Source organism: Lipotes vexillifer, unplaced genomic scaffold (assembly GCF_000442215.2).
Source record: "Lipotes vexillifer unplaced genomic scaffold, Lipotes_vexillifer_v1.1 scaffold293, whole genome shotgun sequence".
NCBI lineage: Eukaryota > Metazoa > Chordata > Mammalia > Artiodactyla > Lipotidae > Lipotes > Lipotes vexillifer.
In genome coordinates this window covers 627418-641669 of record NW_006782084.1, presented here as the reverse complement: position 1 = coordinate 641669, position 14252 = coordinate 627418, and the positions used below count along the sequence as shown (strand labels likewise).

Genomic DNA, 14252 nt, shown 5'->3' with positions numbered 1-14252 from the left:
TTATATCTTTTGGTTGTTAGGAGTGGTATACATTTTATACCTTTAGTCTTTGATAAAGCTTGTGAATTTTAACAGTATTAGGATAACAATAAGTCCCTCTGAGCTTATCTATAAGATTTTTTAACTATCCAACTTTGTCATCATTTAGTAATTGATGATTTTAGGCCACATTGCATGGTTGCTTATGAATTGTGCTGCTGATCAAGATTTTTACTATTTAAAGAAAGGTTATTTTTCTTCTCCTTTAGTTTGAGAAGTCAGAACTAATAAAAATGAATGTCACCCTAAATACTAGTATAGAGCCCAGAACCTGTGAGTTTTAAGCTTAGAAATTAGTGTTTTCCAACCCTTGCTGTTAAACTGATCAAATTAAAAAACAAACAAGAAACCTCTCAAAAGCCTTTTCTTTTTTCCTCTCTTATACAAGTGTAGGACTTTAAAATTTGTTTTGCTTTTCTCTGCCTCTCTCTTTTAATGGAATGAGTATTGGTAAATGTCTGAATAGATGTCAGATTAGTTTTAAAATTCCCAAAAATTTTTGGTAGAAGCATATTAATGCAAAAACTATTATTCACATTGGTTTGAGAGTTTTCATTTGGGAGTTTCTTTTAATAGTTTTTGTTTTCTGAAGAATAGCCATTGTAAAATCTCCCCTTTTAAAGAATAGATCACAGTTTGAGGAAATGAATAAATGAACACCTATCTGATTTGGTTACAATTCAAAACCAGTAATCATTTTAAGAATAATTAAAATGGTGACACGATTCACATTAGAGCGGCATCTGGTCTGTAAAGGAAAGTACTCTTCTTTACTCATTCTCATGGCCGTGGCATCCTCTCACTTCATTATTATTGGTCATTCTTCTCAAGATCAGGAATGAGAATATTTTCTTCTAAATGTACTGTACTAAAGTTGGTTGCAGGATAGTAAGGATTTCCAAACTGTGCAAGTCTCCTGAAGATACCACTATTGTGCTTGTATATGCAGAAGGAAAGTATGGAAATTGCCAGAATTACTATCAGTGTCACTGCTACTGCAAGGGGTATAATGCTGTGACTTGGTCCTGAAAGAAGATGAAAAAAAGAAAAGTTCAATGACAAGTAGTAAGATATCATATTGTTTTTTTTTTTTTTTTTTTTTTTTTGCGGTACGCGGGCCTCTCACTGTTGTGGCCTCTCCCGTTGTGGAGCACAGGCTCCGGACGCGCAGGCTCAGCGGCCATGGCTCACGGGAGCAGCCGCTCTGCGACATGTGGGATCCTCCCGGACCGGGGCACGAACCTGTGTCCCCTGCATTGGCAGGCAGACTCTCAACCACTGTGCCACCAGGGAAACCCGTTACTTTCCATTTTATTATTTCTATGAAAAATCAAAACTTTCACTACTGTTCTAAACCTACATTTTCCTGGATCCTCCTTTACTGTGTGAATATCTAAAACCAAATACAAAAAATACTGAGATGAAAATTTCCTTTTAATCAGCAAAGTTATGTCATTGCTTATAGCAGGGCTCAGCAAATAATGGTCCGTGGATCAAATCTGGGCACCTGTTTTTACAAATGACGTTTTATTAGAACTCAGCCACACTAATAATGTTTCTATTGTCTATGGCTGCTTTTGTGCTACAAAGGCAGTGTGACAGAAACCATATGGCTCCTACAGCCTGAAATATTTACTATTTGGTCCTTTAAAGAAAAGTTTGCTGACCCCTGATTTATAATAATCATTATTAGTGCTCACAAACACATACACTGCTTTTTATTTTTAAGCTGAAGAATCCCCATCCAGTTTCAGCACTGTGCTGCATTAAAAATATGAGTAAAATATAGTCCCTGCCTGCAAGGAACTCAGTTTTGTTGTAATATGATGTGGAGTTGGTCCAGCAACGGTAACCTCCCTGGCTTTTTGCAAAGATTAAAAAAATCAGGACCTTCTCACCTTTTAGATCTCAAGAATCTTGGGAAATGAATAATAGCTCCTCCATTCAAAAAGTTAGAGGATTCCTGTTTGAGGATTTTTCTACTGTAAGAATGTATCTTTTCCAAGTAGACTCTATATCAAAGTTTGAACTCTGCTATTTTTGCTCTAAGCAAAGATCCAGAGAAATATGTAGGGAATGACCCAGAGGCAGAGCAGTAAAGGATTTGTGAGTGGAGGAAGTGCCTTAGTGCACTACTTATGCTCATTCACTCTTAAAAGAAATGTCAACATTACCAATAGCAAAAATACACTTAAAAAAAAAAAACTCGATTTTGCAATTTTAAAATAATATTGTATAATTTTGCATAATATTATTGAAAACATGTAGTATTGCGTATGTGTAAAGATACTTTTTAAAGAAAGACTGTTGAACGAGTATTCATTCTCAGGATGGAGGCAGCGGGCAGGTATAGAAGGGGCATATGGAATCAGAAAATGTGGAGTGTAGTTCTCCATGTAGCCTCAGTTTGGACAAGTACTTTTCTCATCTGTAACATGGGAATACTGTATCTGCTTCACTGCCTTGGAAAGTTGCTGTGTAGGATAAAAGAGGTGTCTTATGTAGTACAGGAAGCTTTAAAGTCCTGAACAGACATGATGTTTCTGATTTGTTCTTGATAGTCGAATGCTAGTGGTTGCTTGGGCACACTAATAGGTTAGCCATGGTTTCCACACAGCGTTGATATCCACACTTTCAGAGCTTCAAAGTTTGGTTCCCACACCTACCAGTTTTTGCTCTTTAATTCCCAATATCTAATCAGTCACCAAAGCCTGATGATTCTCTTTTCCCATTTCCGCCTTCCCTTTTTTGTTTCCAGTTCTATCACTCAAATTACAGCCGTCTCCCTTTACATCAGATGGGTATGACTCCATTGTTGGTGTCTCTAGAGCATGTAGGTGTCCCCTGCGTCCTTCACCATGGAGTTCAGCTCTTTAGCCCAGCACTTTCTGTGGATGGATCCTACAGTAATATGGTTTTATTCCCAACACCACCTAACGTGGTCCAGTCTAAGCTCATTCTCAATTTCTGCCTTTAGTCATTCTGGACCTTTTATCCAATATTCCTTCCCTCCTCTATTCTCATTATCTTTTGTGATTCCAAAGACTCATCCCCTCTATTAAGTTGTCTTCAGGAGCCCAGGCCATATCAGTCTCTCCTTCTTTGTTAATACCTGCATCTAGAAACTGTTGTGATTACTATAAACACCTTCCCACTGTTAATGATCCTTGTTAATGTCTTCTCTTAGAAAGCTCTATTATTTACAACGGACTAGAATTTTCTGGCTTACATTTCTAAAATTATTTATAATCACCACAACCTAAGTATATAGCTCAAGATCAAGTTATATGACTTTTATAGTATATTATGGCCTGCAATAGAGAATCGCATCTACTTATCCACAACAAGGATACCTAGACCTGAATTATATTTCCTGGGACCAAAGGTGGAGCTTAAAATTCTGAGTAGCAGCTGCCAGAATGAGGCTTGCTGGTTTACATTCCCAGCTCTATTTGCTTGAGGTAAACTTCTTTTTTTGCCCATTAAGTTAACAGCTAGGGTGACACAAGAAAGTCATAGTCTTTGATTTGATTTATAATGATTTCTTTTCTTCATATCAGAGGAAGGAGCTGAAATGTTCTCCGACTTGTTTGATGTAAAACAAGACGATAATGTTAGAATCGATCTGAATACTCTCTGAATACTTAGATTTTAAAAGCTTTAAGTGCTAAGGAGGTGGGTCAACTTTAGTCAAGGTAGAAGCAAAATGAAGATTTACTTTCTAACTTTACCCACCTGCTTCCATTTTACATATAAATCCTTTTTTGTCTTGACATGAGGATAACTGCCACACTCCTTCGGGAATCCTCAGGGCAACACACAGATGGGGTTTGACGTGGTCCATCTCTGGCTTCCTAATACCCCAGTTTGACTGGTCTGCGAGAGTTCCATCAAACCACTTTATGGTTTCATCTGTGGAAAAAATGCTAACATGAATTATGTGAATGGTTATCAAATATACTAAGTCTGGAATGAACCTTAAAAAGCAGCCCCTAAATTTAATGAGACTCTCTCCTTATCTGATGCATTCAACAATCATGAACTCAACATCAGAAGGTAGGTATAAGTGAAACTGCCTTGTGAACAACTCTCTTTATCTTAGATATATTGTTCTAATTTAGTTCATTCAAGGTATCATGTTTCTTAATGTAACAGTTTGAATTTGAAATATTCCCTATCATTACAAACAATTTAAAGAAATCATTTAAAGTCCTAACAGCTATATCATTACAAAGTAGATCACTTTCTAAAAGAATTTTACAGTGAGCTTCTTTTTGTTGTAAAGTGCTCCTTAAAATTTATTAGATTTATAGATAGAATAATAAAATTTGTAGTTTGAACTTAAAAGCTTAAAGAAAAAAAACTTCATTACTTCAGTATATTGCATATCTTAGAAATCAAGTAGTTGCAAACAGTCCTTTATGAGCACAGAGTACAATGAGCTTCTTTAAAAAGCAAGCCTGTGGTATACCAAGGGGTGGGGGCAGTGGTAGAATCCATCCATGTGTAGGTGATAAGGGAGTGCCTTGTCTGAAAAGGATTTAAAACAAACAATAAAACTAAGCATAAGTGAGTCAGCTTTTTATTATCACCCTGTGCTAGAAGTTTTAAGCAATGTTGGTGATTGAAATACTCTTCCTTGCCAGCATGGACCCATCCTCTACCTTCGTACACCACGGTAACAAGTTCTCTATACAAGTTAAAGTAATTTTCTTTACAAGTACTTTCAACAACCATCAGTTACATAAAGAAAAGAATAGCATGCTCTCATCTGATTACAAACTCTGGTTTTTATGAGTAGCAAATAACAGTTCTACTAGCACTATTTATCACTGAAACATTTCCATAACTCTATTGTGCTCTTATAACATTTAGAAACCTGGGGTATTTTCAAGTAAATATGGTTTGGTGTCTATGACTAAGTCTGTGAACACAAAGTTCCAGCCAAGCATCTTCATAATGCAAGATTAAGTATAAGATAAACTTGTTTTCATTTTTGGTTTTCTGGGATTATTTCAAAGGGCAAGAAGGTATAAAAAGGGGTTAGCAATGATGTCTTTGGAAGAAATGGCTTTAGGATTTACGATATTTTTTAAAACAGCAATGTATCCAAGGAAAGTTTTCTGGTTTGCAGATGCCATTTCCATCAACCTTGACCACTGTGTATTTATTTATGCCCTCTCCTCTTCTCTACCCAGTCACTTACTGTCACCATCAAACTGAGCATTCAGCCAAACCATCTTGACAGAAGAACTGAAAGCTAAAAGCTGGTCTAGGAGAAATGAATTTTCAGCTTCATCTTTGATTGTTAAAAGATTAGATCCTATAAAAGAGACAAACAGCAAATGAATAACTATTTGTGTTTACATGTAAATACAATTAAAATAATGTCTTCTATACCATAATTCATAAAGCTCAGGCTTTGATGCATGTAAATGAATGAAGTTAGAACACTCCTTCACACACCATACACAAAAATAAACTCAAAATGGTTTAAAGATTTAATATAAGACATGACACCATAAAACTCCTAGAAGAGAATGTAGGCAGAATATTCTCTGACATAAATCATAGCAATGTCTTCTTAGGTCAGTCTCCCAAAGCAAAAGAGATAAAAGGAAAAATAAACAAATGAGACCTAATTAAACTTATAAATTTTGCATAAACAAAACGAAAAGACAACCTATGGAATGGGAGAAAATATTTGGAAACAGCACGACCAGCAAGGGCTTGGTTTCCAAAATATACAAACAGCTCATATAGCTCAATATCAAAAAAAATACAACCCAATCAAAAAATAGACAGGAGACCGAATTAGACATTTCTCCAAAGAAGACATGCAGCTGACCAACAGGCACATGAAAAGATGCTCAACATTGCTAATGATTAGAGAAATGCAAATCAGAATTATACTGAGATATCATCTCAGTAATATTGAGATGCTATCCAGTCAGAATTGCCATCATCAAAAAGTCTACAAATAGTAAATGCTGGAGAGGGTGTGGAGAGAAGGGAACCCTCCTACCCTGTTGGTGGGAATGTGAATTTGTGCAGCCACTATGGAGAACAGTATGGAGGTTCCTTAAAAAATGAAAAATAGAGTTACCATATGATCCTGCAATTCCATTCCTAGACATATATCCAGAAAAGATGAAAACTCTTAATTTGAAAAGATACAGGCACCCCAACGTTCATAGCAGCACTATTTACAATAGCCAAGACATGGAAGCAACCTAAAGTGTCCATCGACAGATGAATGGATAAAGAAGATGTGGTGTAATATACACAATAAAATATTGGCCATAAAGAAGAATGAAATAATGCCATTTGCGGCAACATGGATGGACCTAGAGATTATCATACTAAGTGAAGTAAGGCAGACAGAGAAAGACAAATATCATATGATATGACTTATATGTGGAATCTAAACAAATGAAACAAATGAACTTATTTACAAAACAGAAACAGATTCACAGACATAGAAAACAAACTTATGGTTACCAAAGGGGAAAGTTGCGGGTGGCATAAGATAGGAGCTTGGGATTAACAGATACATGCTACTATGTATAAAATAGACAAGCAGCAAGAGCCTTCTGTGTTGCACAGGGAACTATATTCAATATCTTATAATAACCTATAATGGAAAAGAATCTGAAAAAGAATATATATCTATATATCTAACTATCTATCTATCCATATCTGAATCACTTTGCTGTACACCAGAAACTAACACATTGTAAATCAACTAAACTTCAGTAAAAAAATTAAAAAGCTCAGGCTTTGAAAAGTGAAAGTTTCCATTGTTAATAAGTAATTTTTGGTTAGAATTTTAAAAGTAGTATGACATTTATTAAAAGATACAAGCTTGTACTTAAAGAATAGAATATTAATTTTCAGGAATATTAAAGATTCATAATTCAAATTCATTCAAAGGGAACACTTTTTTGGGAAAGTGCAGTATCCTGAGACATTGTCTTGGATTTTTAAATGTATACTGGACATTGAACATTTTAGCCATCCCCCAAACAAGTAAATTCAATAATATTTACTTTTTCAATTGTTTTTGTTGCTTCTAAAATCACTGAATAATCAGACAAATGAAGAAAACTACATTGTTTACTGAAATGTCAAGAAGGAACACATTGAAAGCATTTTACCACAACAAAAGAATTACCTTCCTTTTTGCAAAATTCATGAGCAGCCTCAAAACTCGTACTGTCTAAGACTGTAGAAAAACTGTAGCAATTACTTTTGAATTTTATCCAGGGAATAGATGTTTCTGAGCACAACTCTGGGTATCCAAATGGTCTTGTTTCTATGAACAAAATGAGTTATGATTTCAGGGTGGTGACTGGGTTCACTTATTGAGAGATAAACATTGCATCACATTCTATGAAAGACCAAGATAAATATATGTAATGAGATTTTCATGATAATACTGTGAAAGAGTGAGTTTAATGTAAATGATTACAAAACTGGAATGGCTTATAGCATGTCTGGCAGAAATAATCTTTTCCTACACATAACAGGGTATATTAATGCATAGCTTCATAGGCTTAGTTTGGGTGTTATCTTTAATATTTACAATTAGTGTCCTAAAGGTTGGAAAAACTGGGGGATGTGATTCAGAGAAATAGTGGCAGCTGAATGAAGTTGGTAAAAGACACTTCCAAATGTACAGAATGTGTTCCATTCAGTGCTGAAGATTTAGTAAATCCTTACCTGCTAGTCAACTTAGAGAAAATAAAGCATTCAATAAAGTAACATATCATAATATAACATAACATAATATATCATAACATAACATAGTATAACATAACATAACATATATCATGACATGACATAACACAACATAGCATAACATAACATAACAAATCATATCATAACAACATATCATAATATATCATGACATAACATAACACAACACATAACTAAGGGGAATTGGGGGAAGTCTTTGTTTCAGAGGGCAAGCATGAGAGTCAGATGCACCCACACTGAGATCCTAGGTGCATGGCTGTGGGTATGTTACCTATCTTCCCCGCACTCCCACACACGTAAAAGAGAGCTAACAATAACATCTTTCTTACAACTTAAGAAGTTTAGGTGAGCTAGTGCCTGTCACTTAAGCACTCAATAAATGTAGCGTTATTGAAAAAAGAAGGATAACTTCATGGTGTTTTAGAAGGAGAATTAGCTTTCCCAATACATATGGCTATCATTTATATTTTTGTCCTGAATTGTTTTGAGCTGAACTTACATAATGTGTGTGCTATTTCACTTATAGTATCCAGAGAGTAAGTAAATACACGCACACTTACTAAATGAGAGATTTAAAAAGAAACCAGTTAGTGTTAAGGAAATTTCTTTTTGTACACCATAGCAATCAAAGGAAAGGGGACCTGATTTAATGGGATAAACACGATATCAGAGATCAAGGAAACTTGGCTTCTGCTCCTGGTGCTGTTGACAGACATCTGTGAGATCTTCAGGAAGCTATTTAATGTTCTGAGTTTAAGTTTCATCTTTAAAATAATATTCATCTGGTTGGGTGAGGTGAACATTCAGTGTAATGAGATACTATTATCATTACTGTCATGTTTTATATATACATATATAATATAAATACAAACATTATTACCATAATGATGATGATGATGATGATGCTCTAGAATCCTATTAATCTTTGACTTAAACATAAATCTTCAGTGGTATTCAAGGTCCTCCACACATGCTCCTAACCTATGTTTCTAACCTGATTTCCTACCTCTCTCTTACCAAAAACCTGCCATGCAGGAAAATCTCAACACCAGCTTTGCTCAGCTACACGCCCAGTCCTTTCTTCCTCCCATGTCTGCCCAAGCTTTTCTGCTCAGAATGCCTCTCCATGTCCCATCATTTCCTGATCACACCCATTCTTCAAGACCAATCTCCACAGTCCTGTCCTTCAAGAAGGCTTTTTGCTTTTCCCCAAGTGGATCTGATGTGTCCATTTTCTTGCTAACCCCCCACAGCACTTGCTATGGCTCTTATATCATTTGGTAGCCCTGCCTCATGTAACACTTATTTGTACATCACCTACCAGACCAAATGCTTCTCGAGGGCAGATACTTCTTACTACTTTCCCTCATAGGTCTTGCTTAGCACAGTGCCTTGCATACAGTAGGTTCACAGTATGTATTTCTTGAGTTGAATAGAATTGAACCTACCTGTGGGCACATGACAAATGGCTCCTTGCAGATATGACTCACAGGCTGTGCTACTCCAGTGTCCACTGGTGTCGGCGAAAACACAGTCACCCAGGAAGGATGACTCATCGTCTTTCCAAAAAGTGAAGGAGGATTTGGTGCCATCTGACCAGTCAAAATTAAGACCATTCTGTGGAGGGAAACTGAGCCATCATTTCCTTGCCATGAATACTGGCAACATCACCCAATGCTGTCTGAGCAGCTCTCACTTCATGCATGGATTTATATTTCCACATCTAGACTTATATTTCAGGAAGTCTAGGACAGCTTGTGGATATGGCCTGACAAAAACGACTATCTGCCATAGCAATATCTTCTTTAGTTTTTGGGAATCCTTGGTTCCCTCCCACCATAATTTCCTGGTAAGCAATCAGAGTGAAGTTGAATCAATATCTTGTTCTTTACACCAAAATAAATTTAAGATTGATCAAAGATTCATACATATAATTGAAAACATAAAAGTGCTAAAGAAAACTTGGCTAAATATTTTAGACTCTTGACATGGGAAAAATCTTTCCAAGTCTGATAAAAAAATCCAGAGGCCATAAAGCAAAATTGACTACATAAAGTTAAAAATTCTGTAATACAAAAATACAATAAACCATGAAATACCATCCTTTCACCTATCCTACTGGCAAGGATTAAAATTTTGACATACCCAGTGTTGGCAAGGATGTGAAAAAACTAGATGCTATTATACACTGTTGTTAGCATGTAAATTGGCACAAAATTTTAGAGGGCAATATGGCACCATCACTGGTTAAAATTTATAAAGGGTGCTTAGCAACTTCATTCCTGGGGATTTATCCTACTTGTACAAGGATATTTGTTGTGCATTGTTTGGAATTTTGAAAACTGGGAAGAACCCAAATGTCCATTCACATGAGAATGATTTAATAAATTGTGGTATATCCATATATGCCGCTGTCTCAAAGAATGTATTAGATTTGTATGAGCTGACATAGAAAGCTGAACAACGTATATTAAATTAAAAGCAAGCTTAAGGACAGTATATATAGTATGAGCTCATTTATATTTTTAAAAAATATACATACTAATCCATTACATGTGTATATATATGCATACACAGAAACTTTCTAAATGACACACAAGAAACTGTTTACAGTGATTAACTTGGAGGAGTAGAGCTAGAGGTCAGGATAGAATAGATTTACTTTTCGCTATTTGAGTGTGTAATATTTTTTATTTAAAAAAATTTAAAAATATTACTTTCCAAACCATTTCCCTAGAGGGGGAAAATAACGCACATGTTAAATTCCAAGGGGTACTGAATTAATTAATAACCGAATTTCTATGCAGGAAGCATGATTCATTTTTCTTGGGGATTCTTTAAATGTAACATATTACCCAAACGCAGGTGCTTGAGTTCAGTATGTATTCCAGTGCACATATAAGTCAGTATCCTGAAATTTTTCAGACATCTTCAGAGAAACTTTGAAGGGCATGAATTTCCAGAAATTAGGCAAGTAGATGTTTACCCTAAAAAGGGACACCTTTTGTAGTTATATGCTGCTCATGAGGTTGGTCAGTAGTTATTGTATAATCCAATTGCCTAAATGTTACATTTACTGTTATTTCATGGCTTTTTTTTTCTGTGCTAATTTCAGTGGCTATTTCACTAAGGAGGTAGATATGAAACTTAATTATGCAAGGATTGTCCAAGGGATTTTAGGACACCTACATCTTCAGTGAACAGTCCAATCCAGTGGGCATGTCCTAGCCGGTTGAGGATAACAGTGAGGAAAGACTGGTGGTACTGGTCTGTAATGCTGACCAGTTCTGCTCCGTGCATCAGGCAGGTTTTTAGTGCTGTATACCAAGTCATATTTGCTTTAATTATTTTGTAAGTTCTGTTTCCATATTCTAAGGTATTGGGGATTGGGTACATATCAGATGTATTTATACTGTGTCCAGAAGTATCTAGAAAAAGAACAACAAAAATTATTTGTAGAACCTGGATGAGAAGGGGGAGGCAAAGCTTAGCATGGATCCCTGTACAATGATCCATGCTGTCGTTAACATCAGAGTTTTTCTTCCCAGAATTGACTATTTCAAAATGAAGACAATACCTGTAAGCATAGGTGATTCTAAAGAATGAAAACACTTAGGAAATTTAATGAATGAGTTTTAAATATATATATAAACGTATATAGAATCATTTCTAGATTTCCCAGTTTTGATAGTCCCTTGTCAAACTGACCACTTTTTGGTGGAACTGATAGGATCTCCTTAGGCAAGTTCACTTCTACTAGGTACACTCAGCCTAACGCATGCCGCTGGCAGAACTTAACACTTACTAAGAGAATATTAACATATATAATGTAGTCAAACACTGCTTTGCAAATACAATTTACAAGTGCATATTCTCAAATATAATACTTTATTAAACTTTTGAGACTCTATGATAGTTGCTATCATGTTTAATGCTAATATGTATAATTTCTAAAGAGAAGTTAAAAAATAAGTCAATGCTTAGAAATACATACAGTTCTTATAAACCATTACTATTAATATGTCACCTATCAGAGTCAAGATTTAAAAATTAAAAGACAAGGTTTTCCCGCACATGATCATTGGTGCTTTGTATAAATGAGTGGCTGTGATCAAGTGAGAACCAAGCTCATGTGTTACATACAGATGTTTCCTCTTTACTATGTGCATTTGCCTTTTTGTTCTGTACTATCTTTAGGCTGAGTTTAGGCATCCTAAAACACACAAAAAAGGTAAGCATTTCTCAACTGTCTGATCCAAAGTGGCTGGGATTTCTCTCTGTATACTGGTTTTTATCACGTTTGGGGTCGAAAAGGAGAATGTTGGATAGGTCTGAAGACCTGGGACTCAATCGCAGTCCTGACACTAAATCTTTCTAAACTTTAAATTTCTGGTCTGTAAGAGATTACTGAGGCCTTCTTTAGAGGTGTGTGGGTAAAATTCAAGGAGATATTCACACAGAGCACCTACTATAGGATGTGGAACACAGCAGGCACTCAATAAATTCTGCTTCTTGCTCTCGTCTCCTCTTCTTGTCACACTCTCCCAAATAAAAATGGCAGGGTGAGGATTTGACTTTTCCTGAAACTGTTACCTCAGTATAGCAGTAGTACATATTGTAAAACCAAAGTAAAATTAATCTATTCACCAATTAAATTTTGCTGGACCACACTTTCATCATCTGTTTTTCTTTGTAGAAGTCTGTTTGCCAGCTGATGTACAAAGACTAAATGTTATTTATACAAAACCAACATAATAGCAAAGTAGCCATTTAAAAATGATAACAATTATTAAAATTAAAGTAACTGAAATTCTTTGTATGTGTGACCCAAATACCAATTTAACTGGTTTTCCCCACTAAGTCGTGCCCCTGTATTTTCACATACATGAATCTCTCCCTATGTTATTGATTTCATCAAGTTTCAAAACATAAGTGATTTTGAGCACTATGATTTTGCCACCTGCTGCCCTGAGAAAGATCCATTGGAAACCAAGTTCAAAATTGGGGGTCTTGACTTTGCCCTTGTCTCTCTTTTTATTCAGACATCTTTATTCTTTCAGGCACATCAAAGATTTTAGGTTCGAAACGCAATGTAAACACATACTCACATGGCACACAAAGAAGAGGAGTCAGAATTTGGATATTCACTGTAGACTACAAGAGCTTGTGTAGTTGAATAATAATATAATAGAAACAATAATAACAAAAGCAACAATTGTTTGTTAAACACATGCTAGGAACTTGCTAAGCATTGTATATATGTAGAGTCTGTGAGATAGTTATTATTCCATTTTACAGATGCAGAAATCAAGGTTCAGAGAAGATAAGAAACTTGACTGACAGTTTATTTATAGAGGTGGAATAGGAACCCAGGTGGGATTTGAACTCCACCACCACTGCCCTATACTATCTCCAAAAGAACATAAACATTGTTAGTCCCAAAAATATCAAAGAGAGAAAGTGGTCAGAGAGTACATTTCAAGAAGAGATCAACATCAAGGTCCTAGAATAGAATCATTGTATTTGAGAGAACTTGAGTATGTTACTTATTTTTCCTAAGCCTCAAGTTCCTCATCTGTAAAATGCGGAGACTTTTACCTACTTCATAGAAGTGTCGGGAGGATTTTGTGGCACAATACTTATAAAAAGCAAGGCACAGGCGCATCATAAGTGTACAAGTAATGACGTATTGATATTATTTCTTTTCTGACGAGACTCTGCTCTTCTCATAATACTCTTGCTATAGCTGATCTGGTATCTTTCAGTTCCTGACCACTACCATGCTAAAGTGATAACTGTGAACTAGGAAAGAGGATTTCTCTGGAACTGCTTTTCCGAGGATGGGTTGATACTTAGTATCATCAAAGAGTTCACATGTATGCAACACTGAGAGGTATAATTCATATTCCAAGTAAGCATATGTAGCCTAGGCTGTCTAGAATTCCACACAGCTACAGACACAAATTATGGCCTTCTAGGGAAGCCTGGGACTCAGTAAAAGCATGAGATGTGAGCTATTGTTGTTGTTGTTTTTATTTTCGTTACTCAAGGTCACTTACAGTGCATTCACATTGTTCATGTCCCCACTGGCTACCTGTAATACTATAGCTTTGGTATTTCATACCAGAAGTCATTGGGGGTTTTGATATCTAGAAACGTGCTGTTTGCCATATTTAGCCACAGAGACCATTTTAGGGTTCCAAGAAAGGAGTAAGTATTGAGTTGCTTTATTTCCTTGACTCTCTTCCAACATATTTTCAGTGTCTTTTTCAAAATATCTGAACAGACACATAATCCTAGAACAAGCCAGTAAAGCCTTTTAATATGACCAAAATGGATGCATAAACTTGGTCATCACTCAAGTGGTCTCTGGAGTCCTTAGAACCCCACTAGCACAACCCTCCCTGAGGTAGTGATTTTTTTTTTTTTTGCGGTACGCGGGCCTCTCACAGTTG

The 14252-nt window shown here is 35.8% G+C and overlaps 1 protein-coding gene across 1 annotated transcript in view; it reads right to left on the bottom strand.

Moving 5' to 3' along the window:
• Positions 1-849: 849 nt before the first annotated feature.
• PLA2R1 (phospholipase A2 receptor 1) overlaps positions 850-14252 on the bottom strand; it is a 113623-nt gene continuing 100220 nt past the window's right edge. The window contains 7 exon segments of the mRNA XM_007454986.1: positions 850-1064; positions 1400-1432; positions 3775-3951; positions 5246-5362; positions 7214-7354; positions 9246-9414; positions 10987-11225. Of these exon segments, the coding sequence (XP_007455048.1) occupies positions 850-1064; positions 1400-1432; positions 3775-3951; positions 5246-5362; positions 7214-7354; positions 9246-9414; positions 10987-11225 (1091 nt within the window).